We start from the raw sequence: 14,840 nt of genomic DNA on the forward strand, positions 1-14,840 counted from the left end.
AGCTGTACCAGATAAACATAGCGATATAGAGCGCATGATATCGCATAAGGTCGTTGACGTGGGTGGTGGCGTGGTGTGGTCGCAGTCCAGTTCAAATTATTTTTTATAAGTACAGCTATTTCTTACTACTATATGGTAGCTTTTGTTCAGAGCTATAGACATATCTCACGCAGCAGAGACACCGGTCAAGGCACACAGGCCGAGCGGGCCCAGCTCACGTGCTGTACGTACATGCGTGGTTTCGCATGCTTGGTTTGTGTATACCGCACAATAATAGCCGGCTGTTCTAGGGCCCTGGGCGGCTGCTGGGGTAGGTGGTGCTGCTGCGCGACGCCAAGGCATATAAAGAAAGCTTAGGTGCCTTAGAAGTGTAGTTTCTTCAGATCAGGTCACGGCTAGATCGGGGAAACGGATGTGCCTTCATGAAGGTAAGTTTTTTAGTACATTATTTCCCGGTTCTGTTTGCATTTGACGAGGTATGGTGGTATATAACTTCGGCATGTTTACTCTTCACAATAATGTTCATAAAAATCAGTGTCTATCGTGTATACATATAGCCCCTCTGTGTGAGGGTTATTTACTTTCAACCATGATTGGTATAAGATGAATGTGCTTAACAACTCAATGTGTCCAGGCCTGGACTTCATTAATATCTGTCATGGTAGAAGTGTCCTACATAGCAACAAGATTGTAGTAGCAACTTCAGTGCATATTGTTACATTTGAGTGCCCAGGGTCTGGTGCATGTTTGCCACCAATTCCAGTTCACTGAGAGACACTTTCAAGTAATTATGACTTGGCAATGATAATTTCATTCAGGTATGCCTCAAAATCATTTTTCATGCAAAAGTATAACAGAAATTCAGGCTAGTTTTGTTTTTGCCTGAGTTTGGTGCACACAAGCACAAGGTTCATCACACCAATTTTGTGTAGGTGTCAATAGCAGGGGACAAATGTTTTCTGCTGGATCCAGGGCGTTTGCACATTGGGTGCCTGTGTGTTTGTAATGTGATGTCCTCATACCACTTCCTCAATACCTCCATGAAGTGCCTGGTGTACAAGACACTCTGTGTATTTTCTGTGTGTGAAAGCATTAAAAAATTATGAGAGAAAATTAAAGTTAATATGCTAAATTGGCATTATAGTCAGCTGTTACTAACTTGTCATCTGATTTTCTGAGGGCCTTCATCACTGAACTTGCTGCACAGTTAAGGACCATCTCATCATTGGGGGTGGGTTTTTGGGCACATCAGCAGCAGTAGGTCATGCAGCAGCTCTTATCAGGATGACTGTGAACTGTATGAGTTTTCATGGAATGGCATTGCAGCCATCACCAATTGTGAAGATACCAAGTACTTGGAGCTTTTGCATTGGCAATTTTTAAGACAAAAAAATTGTGTCTTTCATGGTCTTCCAATGTTGGCTTCACAGTAGTCTTGCTACCAAAGGTAAGTTGTAACTTGAGATCAAAGACAGCAATAGTGTCATGTGGTTAGAGTTGATTTGAAGGCATGCTATATAACATGTAGACCACATGACAGTATGCTATCCACAGGGCAGTAAGCCATTCCTGTCTGCTTGCTACTCTTGTGTATATGTCATTCCCGCTTGCATGCCATATGGCACAGTGTAGCCGCAGGCCAGGATGATCCTCCTTAATTCAATGTCGCCCGATGCAGCTGTGGCAGGGCATGCACCCAGTACCACTGGATTATAAGTCAAGCACATTTCTCCCAGACCGAGTAGTTGGTATATGTCCACCGTAAACCTGTGGGCACATTGCCAATTCCTTGCCGCCTGACCTTTCAACATAAGATTTAATGGCTGAAGCACTTGCTGTTAATGTATATCCCTATTTGACTTGACTGTACAGGCAATTGAGTGCAGGTGATGCAATTTAGCCATGACTTAATATGAACCATAATCATTCAGGTAGATGTATTTGTAAAGTTTTCCTCATGTCTTTGAAACCCTGACCTGTCTTAAAAGGCTCTGTAACCCTGAGTATTTGATGCACTGCCAGCTGTTACATTTGGAAAAATACTGAGTTTACTTGTCTGCATTTTCAGCCATGTCTCAGCTTGAAGTTGCAGATTGGGATGAAGACAGTCCTGCTATGGACAGTGTGACATACTGATACTGCCTTGCTGGGTAGCACGGCAGACGTCGAGACTGAAGACGCGTAAGTTCTTAACACTGTTAAGACTTAAAATTAACCAGCAAGAAACTAGTGTGCAAATGCCAGCTGGCAGACCACTATCATAGCTTAGTTAGTGTTAGTGCCTGCCTTACGCCCAACGTGTGGTTGGGTGGGTGGGTTCGGGCCGCTTCGGCTGTCGCGTTTTGCCCGGACTGGGATGACCTTTGACCGGTGGAAAGGTCAGGTGACGTGAGAGAGGACAAACCGTGCCGAGTATTGCTGTACGTTTAAGATTTGCCACAATAAATAGTTTACACAAGCACGGCCAGCGTGAGCTCGGTTTCCCCAGTAATCCATTTTAAATGAAACCTTTAATGATCGTAACGAATCGTATGATTTATCGTAAATGATACCGAAAATGTCATTGTAGTGGTAGTTGTTTGCCATGAGTATCACCCCGCAACGTAAGGTCCGTTACAATTCGCCAAGTAGCAATCCTAAGCTACACAGACATTGACCGAAAAACCAAAACACATACACGGAATTGCCAGACCTGATTTTGTGGGTCCACCTTAACCATATGATGCGTTGTTACGCGCAGCCTGTGTGCCCGCCTGGTGCCGGACGCTCTGCGAACGCTCGGACGTGGCCGCTCTGCGTCGGCTGACCACCACGCTGACCGAGATACCGGAGACCTACCTGGCCGACATGATCTTCACCACCGTCGACAGCAGCGATTCAGGTGTGCACCACTTCGCCACGGCACTGCCCGGCGTCATTGGAGGAGGGGCTGGGAGCGTCCTGTCAACATCGTGGTGTCGTGGTGTTCCGCTTGTCAAATCCTTACCCTGCAACCCTGACCCCGATCAGGTAAAAGCTGACCCCCTTATGAAATAAGTTTATTCGTAACGCATATCACATCGTGTCGGGCAAGGGCTATGGAGTTGACTTTGCGTCGCAGCTTTCGGAAAGACTGATATAAGGGTCCGTGGTGTGATGTGTACGGTTGTCGTAATCTACTATTTCTTGACAACTCAAATCTGGTGGCGATAAGCAGCATGTTCATGCGCATGCCGGAGCCAGCAGCAACGGACCAAACACCAAGACGGCCTCGAACAGCAGCTGCCAGCACGTAAAGCGGGCTTGTGCTGCCGTGAGCAGCGCCCCGTGCCCGCCGGCCGTGACCTCTGACCCGGCGGGGCGGAGAGCGCTCCGGACGACACGCCCCGGGCTCCACCTGAGTCCCACCTCTGACCGGCAGAGCGCGAGGCGGCGCTGGACGACATGCTGCGCGTGCCGTACACGCGGACGGCGATGACGTCAGCGCTGCGCCGCCGCCAGCTGGCGGACGTGACGCGGCTGATGGAGCACGTGGCCCTCCGCCTGCAGTCGGCCGAGACGGAGCTGGCCGAGGTCAGCAGCGCGCCGCGCTGGGTCACCTCGGCGTGACCCGCACGACGGGGTGGTCGTGTGTAACCCTGCGGGTTTTTCCGTCGGGTATCAGAATGATTGTTCAAGGCATTGTGAATGATGACGACCTATGTATTGACTGTTCAAGATGTTCAAGGCGTCATGAAATTACAGATGTTCAAGGCATTGTAGTGATGACGACCTGTGTATTGACTGTTCAAGGCCTTGAAGTTAATTCTGTAAGCTAAGGCCTCCATCTCGGGCGGTCGGATGCCTCCTAAGGTGCGGTAGTCGGGATTCACTGAACCCGTGTGGGAGGGAGGGGGGGGGGAGGGTGGCAAATGGTACCATGGTTCCTTCTTTTGGATTACCCATGAGGCTGAGTGGCGTCAAAGTCTCGTAGGTGAAGGGAAACCAAAACGTTTGTTTTCGGGGTGCGACATCCTTCATTTTCAAGAGGCGCTAAATCTCAGGAGGATTTCACGCAAAACAGTGCCTCAAATTTGTCGTTTTGAAGAGGTGCCAAATTCCAGGGCCACAGCAATTTGGGTTCTTCCCACCCTGGCGAAATCCCCTTTTGGCGGGACACCAAAACCACTATTTATATGCCCCATAACCTTTGTTGTAATTCGGCGTTTTGGGATAACTAAAAGTTGGAAGGCAGAAATTTACGCTCTTTTGGGGGTCCACTACCTCAAGGGGCACCACAATGTCACGTGTCCCCTCCTTGAAGAGATATCTGACCCCTCCCCCTCTGCGTGATGCATCTGCCATGTTCTGTGTCGATCCAGATGGCGATCACTGAACACTCATTGCGGTTTGTCTGGTGGTATGACGCCCTCGTCTCAAACGTTATCGCGAGACATACTCAGCTTGTCTGGATGGTGAGGCACGGTAGTGGCGGACGTGCGCTAATGTCGTCGGCTGACGGTGTCGGGGTGTGTCAGTAGGCGCTGCTGGACTGGCTGACGGTGTCGGGGTGTGTCAGCAGGCGCTGCTGGACTGGCTGACGGTGTCGGGGGGGGGGGGGGGGTGTCAGCAGGCGCCGCTGGACTGGCTGACGGTGTCGGGGTGTGTCAGCAGGCGCCGCTGGAATGGCTGACGGTGTCGGGGTGTGTTAGCATGCGCCGCTGGACTGGCCGGCGGTGTCGGGTGTGTCAGCAGGCGCCTCTGGACTGGCTGACGGTGTCGGGGTGTGTCAGCAGGCGCCGCTGGACTGGCTGACAGTGTCGGGTGTGTCAGCAGGCGTCGCTGGACTGGCTGACGGTGTCGGGTGTGTCAGCGGGCGCCGCTGGACCCACCGACGGTGTCAGGGTGTGTCAACAGGCGCCGCTGGACTGACAGACGGTGTCGGGTGTGTCAGCGGGCGCCGCTTTACCGACTGACGGTGTCAGGTGTGTCAACAGGCGCCGCTGGACTGACAGACGGTGTCGGGTGTGTCAGCGGGCGCCGCTGGACTGACAGACGGTGTCGGGTGTGTCAACAGGCGCCGTTGGACTGACTGACGGTGTCGGGTGTGTCAGCGGGCGCCGCTGGACCGACTGACGGTGTCAGGGTGTGTCAATAGGCGCCGCTGGACTGACAGACGGTGTCGGGTGTGTCAGCAGGCGCTGCTGGACTGGCTGACGGTGCTTCTAGACTCCCAGTACGCCAGCCTGGCGCTCTCGGATGGCCCGGGCGTGCGCCAGCTGCTGGAGCGGATCGCCCAGTGGCGGGACCGCCAGGTGAGCTGGTCACGTGACGCCGGTCACGTGACGTCGATGACGCTCGCCACCAGCTGGCCTCCATCTGTGCCGCTGGAACTAGCCGGTTTTTTATGCAAACAGGAAGGAAAAATGGCTCGGGACTCCTGGATGCCCCAACAGGAATTACCACCTCGGCCGTCGAGTAACGGAGGACGGTGTTATACCGGGGGTGAGGAAATATACCAACCAATTGCGTCAGGGCCTAGCCGTATGCCGCGGTTACACTGGATTTGTAAATCGTGCGGTCTCCGTCGCTGATCGCCGTTTTGTTTGCGCATGCTCTCGACTGCCTGGCGTCGAGCGTGGCACGCTCTTCGATGAGATAGGTCGCCCGGATCTGGATAACGCGTGGTGCGTTCGAATGCGTCGAGTCACGAACAGATACCGGGTAGAAGTACCGACGGTGTCCTGGCTGGAGCACGGAACTTGCCAAACTATTGACCTAAATACAAGATCTGCCTGAATACTGTGCATGTGTGTGGGTGTGGGTGTGGGTGTGGGTGTGTGTGTGTGGGGGGGGGGGGGAATACTCCTAACGTTTTCTTCTTCCTTTGCTCTGCTTTTGTCACAGCGTGTTGAACCCATCGTCATGCTATGCAGGGTTCACACCGTCTCTCTCTCTCTCTCTCTCTCTCTCTCTCTCTCTCTCTCTCTCTCTCTCTCTCTCTCTCTCTCTCTCTCTCTCTCTCTCTCTCTCTCTCTCTCTCTCTCTCTCTCTCTCTCTCTCTCTCTCTCTCTCTCTCTCTCTCTCTCTCTCTCTCTCTCTCTCTCTCTCTCTCTCTCTCTCTCCTCTCTCTCTCTCTCTCTCTCTCTCTCTCTCTCTCTCTCTCTCTCTCTCTCTCTCTCTCTCTCTCTCTCTCTCTCTCTCTCTCTCTCTCTCTCTCTCTCTCTCTCTCTCTCTCTCTCTCTCTCTCTCTCTCTCTCTCTCTCTCTCTCTCTCTCTCTCTCTCTCTCTCTCTCTCTCCTCTCTCTCTCTCTCTCTCTCTCTCTCTCTCTCTCTCTCTCTCTCTCTATCTCTCTCTCTCTCTCTCTCTCTCTCTCTCTCTCTCTCTCTCTCTCCTCTCTCTCCCCCCCAGCCACTTACCCGCGTCATGTCTTGTGACGGTTTTCCACCGGAGCGTTTGGATTGTGACGCGTCGTGCCGTGAATAAGTAAACGCGCTCAAAACCCTGCTCCATCCGAGGAATTACATCACATAGAACGAAGTCAGACTCCGTCCATCATGTACAACGGACATCAAATTCATATGAATTCTCCACCGCGTATGTAGCCTTAAGTCACCAGGAGGCTGCCAGGGGGCGTTGATACAAGAGGTGTGCCATTGTGTGTCACTATGCAACATCCTGTGACGTTGTGTACCACTTGCATCCTGGGGTGTGCTGTGCCGCTCCGTGTCGTCCTGTGCTGTGCTGTGCCGCTCAGTGTCGCCGTGCTGTGCCAGTCCGTGTCGCCGTGCTGTGCCGCTCTGTGTCGTGCTGTACTGAGCTGTGGCGTTCCGTGTCGCCCTGTGCTGTGCTGTGCCGCTCCGTGTCGTGCTGTACTGAGCTGTGCCGCTCCGTGTCGCCCTGTGCTGTGCTGTGCCGCTCCATGTCGCCCTGTGCTGTGCTGTGCCGCTCCGTGTCGCCCTGTACGGTGCTGTGCCGCTCCGTGTCGTGCTGAGACGCTGGGCGTCCCGGCAGGAGCTGGCGGCGCAGGAGGCGGCGCTGCTGCTGCGCACGCTGGACCAAGTGACGGCGCTTCGGCGCGACCCACCCTCGCCGCCGGCCGCCGACTACTGCGTCGAGACGCTCCAGCTGTGACCCGGCCCGACCGTCAGGACTGCCGACCTGGCCAGGTCACTCCAGACGTGACACGGGTCGGGTCATGCGGAGTCGTGAGCCAACCCGTTCGTCCGGAGGTGATTTGGCCGGCCCGGTCACGTCAGCTGGGGAGACTGGTCCGGACAATATCGGAGCCGCCCGGTCGCACCAGCGGTGACGTGACCTGGTGGCCAGCTGTGGCGTGACCTGGTAACACCAGTTGTGACGTGACCTGGTGACCAGCTGTGACGTGACCTGTTCACACCAGTTGTGACGTGACCTGTTCACACCAGCTGTGGCGTGACCTGTTCACACCAGTTGTGACGTGACCTGGTGACCAGCTGTGGCGTGACCTGGTGACACCAGTTGTGACGTGACCTGTTCACACCAGCTGTGACGTGGACTGGTCCCACCAGCTGTGACGTGACCTGGTGACCAGCCGTGACCACCGGGAGCGTCGCGTCATCCACTGATACGCGCCCGGCTGAGCGCCGCCCTGCCCCGAGCCGGAGGTGTCCGGGGACGTACACCTCTGTCATGACCCGTGCCCGGTCGGGGGCTGGTGAGGGCCGCGCGGCTGGCAGTGTTGCCAGGGGATCGGGTTCGCCTGGTCTGGCTCAGGCTTGGACGGCAGGCTTGGGGTTCCGCGAGTCCCCCCCCCCCCCCCTCTTCCCTCCTCCTCCACCGGGACTTGTTCTAGGGCGCGGCGGATTTGTGGCGTTCAGGGAGACCCGCGGGTTCGAGGTGTGTTGATGACAACCAGGACGGGTGGAATTGGTGTGTGTGCTGGAAGCAGGCGTTCTCCAGTCGTGCTCATCTGACTGCGGTGAAATAGTGCGCACCTGACCACGGTGAGATGGTGAAGGTGCGGAAATAAACGCGCCGATGCTATGTTTTAGTTCATGTTTTACGCGACGCATTGGAGTTTTGTTACACCAAAACCGGCTTACATCAGCCGAACGGTGGTCATAACGCGGAAGTACTTCCCCAGGTTTGTTTTCCGACTTACTGCTATGCTAATGCGTCGCTTCCACGGGAAGACCGCAGTTTAGAGGCCGATGTGGTTACGGGGTTTGTGCGCGTGTCGAGCTGGATCTATGGCAGCATCAACCGGGCTCGGCACTTCGATATCGTCCCCTCATAGCGTCACGGCAGATTGCACTGGCGTACATTTGACATCGGGAGATGCTCTGCGCAACTGCTCCCGCACGGGCGCTGTTCAGCAAAACACTTTTTATCAACAGATGGTTTCACATTTCAACGGGATTACGTTGTATCACAAGCGCCTCAAACTCAGCGTATTTCGCAAATCACAACAGGTAAATGCGGAGTCAACGGTGCGCATTCGGAGTTTACGACTTGTGGTTTTCTGCATGTTCGGTTAGCGGTCCTTTCGTTAAATGACCTGGATGCTTCCTAATGGTTACACGCTTCTCCACAGTATATATTCAACCTGCGACAAGGGAGCAATGCCGGCGACGCGTGTGTTGTATCCAATCCAAGAAATGGCAACAGCACGAACACTCCACAGCCCACCCGCTTCGAATGCGCCGGAAAACGATGAGGATGAACACAGCCGATCCTATTGACACGCACGACTTCGATTTTGGACAAGGTAGATTACACCGAACACCATCGCGACCTTCAACACCACCTCGCGTGACGTGCCCGATCCCGGCCGGCCGTTCCCGTTCGGCGGTATTGGCGGCTGACGGCGGCTGACGGTGGCGGCCGGCCTAGGTGCCGGTCTGGCCGCCCGGCAGGACCTGCACAGAGTCCGGGTCGTACGGCCGGCCCTGGAACGGCGAGCCCTCGGCGTGCCAGGCCTCGCGCAGCAGCGCCGACACGTCCTGCGGGCAGGCGGCCGGTCAGGCCTAGGTCCCGGCCGCGGGGCGCCGCTGCCGCCGATACCGGCCCCCAGGTTCGGTACGCATGCCCAGCTGGGCAGACAGTCCACAGCAAACGGTTGTGCCCTTCACTGTGACGCCTGTGCTGAACTCTATAAGGCGTCTGACATGGCCAGGGACTCGTTCATGCTCTTCGTATGAAATGTCTTATAGTTGCCCTTTCCGCAACGGCATCAAGGGGTGCCCCATCAAAGCCTTCATCAAGCAAGGAAAAGAACAGAACAGAACATCCTCTGAACGCTTTCGCTTATATCTCCATTCTTAAGGAAGGGAGGTCACCTGCCAGCCTCCGTCAAACTGCATCTGACGACCGTGCTGTACTCCTCGGCAGAGTCCTGCTGTACTCCCCGGGATAAGCCGCCCGACTGAAGCCCACCGATATGTGAACCCTATGTCTCGCGGCACGCGGACGTCACCGTCCCGCGCCAGCCGCGCCAGACCTTGCCGCCGGCGGTGACGGCGGCCTGGCCGCCGGCGGCGTCCCTCTTGGCCGCCTCGCGCGCCCGCAGCTCGTCGATCTTCATCTGCTCCTCCTCGCTGAGGTCCTCCCACGGCTTCACCGCCTCGATCTGTCTGCGGACGACCGGGGGCGCGCGTGAGGCGCGCCGAGTGGAGGCCGGGACGCCGCGGCAGCGACCGCGCGACGCCAGGCGGCGCTGCTGCGCTCGTCGGTGCCTGTCGATCGCTAATCCGGCGCTCTCGGGTTTCCCTGGCGTGGTTCTCAGCCGACACTCTTACTCCGACGTAGTGGCGAACACCAATGCTGTGGCGGAACGGCGAGAACTGGCGCCCATTGAGACATGTTGAGCACGGGCACACCGAAGATGCGGCGGAGAACAGAAAGCGATACAGCAGCGTGATAACCCGCACCGCCACACACGGCGCCGGGTCAGCTGTTTCTGCTACCCGTCACAGGCTACAGGTCGAGGAAATGAGCCGATCCGGACCGGTACTACGCGGTGTTGTCGTGCGTCCCGTCCCATAACCGCTGCGCGGCTGCGTCGCCCGGCCCCACCTGAGGTCAATGTGCGGCTCCGTCTCCAGCAGGGCGGCCCACCAGCACTCCCGCGTCTTCTCCAGACTCAGCTGCGGCGGAGCGGCAGTCAGCAGCGGCCGGCCGAGGTCTCCTCCGTCCGGACCTCACCCGGCGCCGACGCCGCGGCGGCCGGCCGCACGCCACGCCCACTGACCAGCACCACACCCAACACACCAGGGAGAGGCCGGCGCACAGTCACCCAAGCCCTATCGCGACGTCGTCGAGGCAATAACGAGCAGCGCGCACGACCTAGGCGTAACGGTGCGTCGCGCTAGAGCTCGAGCTAGGGCTAGAGCGCTGTTTAGAGTGGGGCAAGGCACACCACGTCGAAGCACCGACCGAGAGGGCCAGCCGGGCAACCGCGTGTGATGAACAGCACCGCAGTCTCCTACAACGTGCGAGTGTGTCAGTGTTCCGAGCCGTGCACGTCCGCACCAGTGCGCTAGAGGGTCGCGAAAGTCACACGGTGGCAGCGGGCCGGGGACGTTCGGGTCGCACCTGGACACTGTCGCCGGGCAGCAGGCTCCAGGTGGACTCCGGCGCCTGGATGGGGCGGTGTAGCCGGCCGTCCAGCAGCACGTCCCCCTCCGCCAGCCGCACCGCCACCCGGTCAGCGGCCAGGTCCACAGACACCTGCGGAGGCGCAGACGTACCAGCCCGCTCAGCACAGCCGGCTGGGAGAACGCATCAGATGTCTGGGCGAGCACGGATGGAATATTTGATCGCTTGTTGCTATCGGCGGGCATCTGCTCGGTCTCACTGCGATGACTGAGGTCTGACTTGGCACGTCGCTCCTTCCGGTGCGGTGGTCCCGACCGACCCTTTTCCTCGCTCCCGCCCCCGCCCCGCTCCCGCCGCCACCCCCGCTCCCGCTCCCGCCAGTTCCCGCTTCCGCGCCTGCGCCTGCTCCTGCTCCCGCTCCCGCTCCCGCTCCCGCTCCCGCTCCCGCTCCCGCTCCCGCCCCGCCCCCGCTCCTGCCAACATCAACGCCCCGCTCCCGCGCCCGCGGGCGCGGCCGACCTGGGCCGTCTCCACTGACCTGGCGGGCGCGGCGGGTGGCCGGCGGCACGGGCACGCGCACCGTCACGTCGCCGATCGTCTGTGACCACGAGTAGCCGTCCCTCACGGCACCGTTGTGACAGTCGGACGCGCTGCAACGACACGGCGCCGGTCTGTCACCAGCCCGACGTCACGCCAGGAACCGTGGAGGGCAACACACACAACGATAGGGGTCACCGAGAGTGAGCTGGAGGTCATAAGGGTCTCGCGGAGCGGAAAAAGGAGACGGAAACAAAAAACAACATCGCTACATACAAGCTCCCTGCGAGATTTCCTTGGGGATGCGATGTCGGGGGGGGGGGGGGGGCAGCCGGCGGTGACACCAGTGGTGTCAGCCGGGGGTGAAGCCAGTGGTGCCAGCAGGCGGTGAGGCCAGTAGTGCCAGCAGGCGGTGACGCCAGTAGTGCCGGCCAGCGGTGACACCAGTGGTGGTGCCAGTGGCGCTAGCCGGCGGGTCACACCTGTCGGGCGTCCGGGTCGGCCGCGCTGCCACCTGTTCAGACGCTCGTGTTGTCACCGCGGTGGCCGGGGCGGCGGCGGCGGCGGTGGCTGGAGGTCCAGACTCGGTCTTCCGGACGGGCGGGTCGCGTGGTGATGAGGTCACCACCTCCTCCTCGGCCACGGCGGGCGGCACAGGACCGGCCGATCTGTGTACCAGTGCAGGTCACCGATCACTGGGCAGACTGAAGTGCAAGTCACCGATCACTGGGCAGGCCACAGTGCTGATCACTGATCACTAGGCAGGTCACAATGTACTTCACGAATTACTGGGCAGGTCGTAACAGGTCAGACAGGATGGTGAATATTTCACAGGAATGGAACATATCATACAGTGGTGAGAAAACATGCCCAACCAGATGGCATAAGCAAATTATGAGGTGCACATTTACATAACTATACCATTGCTGTGAAGAGGAACTCTGTCTATGTCATCGGTCTGTACTTGTACTTTAGCTGGTACAAGCAGTTTCACACCTCATCAGGGTCTCGCTTCCTCAGTGTTCCAATATTCGGCCACTTGGGTGGCAGGGATGTCGATATTTTTCATTCTATAACACCCCGGCTTTGGGCTCACTGCCTGTGGCTCCTCCCCTTGCTCAAAACTGGCCAATCAGCATCAAACTGGGAGGCTGTCAACTCAGTATCTATGCGCCTCAGGCTTCGACAAATGGGCTGAGTAGGTCAGATGCTCGCGTCGGGTCAAAGGGCCACGAGTTAGCGTAAACGAATTGCGTGTAAGGACCGATGAGAGTCAGAATTCTACTAGCATGAATTTATATTTACATCCTGCACACCCTACTGGATGAATTTTCGCATGCTGCATTTCCTTCAACAGAGACGCGGGGACGACGCTCCACACACCTGGTTGCGCTAGCCATGTTACAGTCATTTACCAGCACAAGCCACCACTAGGACCATTAGAGTGCGCCACTGTGCAGCGCAGCATGGTAACATCAGGCGTGCTCCCCTACGCACCTCCGGTGGATGGTCTGCCACTTGCGGAAGGTGGTGACCACCAGCTGTTCGGCGACGCCCGTCGGGAACCCCACCGCCGATGGACGGTCGTGCTCGTGGTAGAAGTCGGTACTGAAACATGGCACACCCCAGCCTGCTCATCAAGCAAATGTGGCCACACATGCTTTGCTAGGTGATGGGTATCCTTCAGCATGGGTGCTCTGTTTGTTTAAACTTCTTTGCCCTTCTGGGTTCTCATAAAAATATGGGTCAGCTATTGACAAGTGTATCAAGATTTAATCTTGTGGTGTCATTTAACATTTCAACATTCAAGATGCATCCTGATTAGTAAGCTGGTACCATAACCAAAGTTTCTGCACCAGTTTGCCTTTTTGGCCTGATGCAGTGAACATACATGTGCAACAATCAGGTGTCTTGCATTTGAAAACATTTGTTATTGAAAAGTGTCCTTAGACCTTGATACCCAGGATTGGTATACTGTGTCATTTGCTTCAATACAGAACTAAGAAAAGGGTAAAACAAATTCCAAGTGTGGCAACATATTTGTTACATGTTACCTGAATGGGTAATATATCAATGGCATATTACAGTTTACCACAACAGCATAATCTGATCTCTTACCATCTATGTAGGAATCCAAAGATGACATCCAGAAATGGAATTATTTTTCCTTCTGACTGCAGTATATGTATAAGTGCTTCATCATAACAGTCAGACCCCATTATCTTGGTTCTGAAAACAACTTTGTCAATTGAATGCACATAGCATGATTTGACGGGTACTTAGGACGGATATTTTTGGTTCAGGCACAACCACTAGGCTGCATAACACTTCATACAACTGAAATACATACAGACTACATCTTATCACATAAAAAATGGCTTTGAGCATCATAATGGCAAAATGTGGAATAAAAGGCTCTACATGCATTATTGGTTGAAAATGGTAAAAAGGAACAAAAACTTTATGATAAACATTCCCTAGTCATATATCATTTGATTAATTTTGTTTTGGATACCAGCCACTCCAGAGTTGTTATTTTTTTGCAGCTGTCTGGCAATGATGCATTGAATCCTGGTGGCATCATACACAAATTGGAGCCTAGGATCACGGCAATGTTATTTTGGAGCAAAGGGTTAATTATCTCTGCATAATTACATGTTATGATTATCACAGGTATTGAAAATTATAATGCATTGTCCTTGAGGAGTCTTGCTCTAAAAGCATGTCTGAATCTCTTCATTTATTATTGTCTCCAAACTTATACCAATGCTTAGTCAGCAGCACACACAAAACATGGCAGTCATGAAACCTTAACATATATTCTTCCACTGTATTCTGATCTAACCCACGGCATAAGTAAACTTCGTTTCCGCTCAGGGCTATTAATGGAATCACTAAAACTCAGTCTCGCGCAGCCTGAATCATCACTGTGCGATTTACGGGGCTACAGCAACTACAAGATGCGCTCCCAATTCACTTTACCTGATAAAACTCCCACGTTTTAATTGAGGCCGAATATGGGCAAAATGATAGGCTTGCGTCTCCCCGGGCAATTGCGGAACAAGGCGCGAAGCGCACATTGGGCCGGCAGGCGGTGATGTATTCTGGTATTGTATTTTGTCTCTGATGCGCACATTCCGAACCTTTGGAATTTCAAAACGTGTAGCTAAATTAAAAAAAGATTACCTACACTTCAAAGGAGCGGCTCCATGAAATGTCAATGAGACAACGAAGCGTGTCATGATGCATTATATGCTGAGCCAAACTCTGGAGCTAAGCACAATATGCCTTTAATGCTGAAAATCTAATGAGTTTCCGGAAATCTGGAGAGAGATTAACATGGTTATCAGGCTCGTTGGAACTGACTTTTAAGTGCCCCGCCTTTTAGGCATGTTTCAAAAACCTACGCTGGCGAAACCTCACGTCCATTTACGTCTTATTGACCTGCATTGGGTAGCGCCATTGCAGCACCATCAATAGATAATCGGGTATGCCTCTCAATTATTTTCGCGCCAATTTACGCTGTCAACGCGTTGTAACAGCACTACATTTCTTACCCAGTCCAAATGGGACTCATGTGGGTCCAAGATGAACAGTCATATGGGACCCATCTGGGCTGCCCGCTTCGCTCGCGTGCCGGCATGTCCAGCTGGGACCCACTTACCCATCCCAGATGAGGCTCCGGTAGGGGTTTACTGATCTGCCCTTTCAAAGCCCATCTGACTCATGGATCGCCTTGTCGTGGTGTCGTCGGATTTCTGACACG

General features: G+C 55.0%; 2 protein-coding genes across 3 annotated transcripts; one reads left to right on the forward strand and one right to left on the reverse strand.

Moving 5' to 3' along the window:
- The first annotated feature begins 234 nt into the window (after positions 1 to 234).
- On the forward strand, positions 235 to 7,991 carry LOC119095971 (uncharacterized). Of its 2 annotated transcripts, none has more exons than XM_037218833.1 (6): positions 235 to 428; positions 2,069 to 2,181; positions 2,741 to 2,881; positions 3,401 to 3,552; positions 5,154 to 5,273; positions 6,974 to 7,991. In XM_037218833.1, the coding sequence occupies exons 3-6, from the start codon at positions 2,848 to 2,850 to the stop codon at positions 7,091 to 7,093; spliced, it is 426 nt and encodes a 141-aa protein (XP_037074728.1). In that variant the 5' UTR covers positions 235 to 428; positions 2,069 to 2,181; positions 2,741 to 2,847; the 3' UTR covers positions 7,094 to 7,991. The 2 variants fall into 2 exon arrangements, with proteins under 2 accessions (XP_037074728.1, XP_037074729.1); XM_037218834.1 differs by having other exon boundaries at positions 5,157 to 5,273.
- LOC119095970 (nudC domain-containing protein 3) lies at positions 7,986 to 14,134 on the reverse strand. Its single transcript, XM_037218832.1, has 9 exons — positions 14,057 to 14,134; positions 13,193 to 13,303; positions 12,572 to 12,682; positions 11,557 to 11,742; positions 11,076 to 11,187; positions 10,535 to 10,669; positions 10,016 to 10,086; positions 9,441 to 9,573; positions 7,986 to 8,943 (listed from the first exon to the last, which is right to left on the reverse strand). Exons 2-9 carry the CDS (start codon positions 13,291 to 13,293, stop codon positions 8,830 to 8,832), a joined length of 963 nt encoding a protein of 320 aa, XP_037074727.1. The 5' UTR covers positions 13,294 to 13,303; positions 14,057 to 14,134; the 3' UTR covers positions 7,986 to 8,829.
- Positions 14,135 to 14,840: the final 706 nt, after the last annotated feature.

Source organism: Pollicipes pollicipes, unplaced genomic scaffold (assembly GCF_011947565.3).
Source record: "Pollicipes pollicipes isolate AB1234 unplaced genomic scaffold, Ppol_2.1 Scaffold_4219;HRSCAF=4965_pilon_pilon_pilon, whole genome shotgun sequence".
Classification (NCBI taxonomy): Eukaryota; Metazoa; Arthropoda; class Thecostraca; order Pollicipedomorpha; family Pollicipedidae; genus Pollicipes; species Pollicipes pollicipes.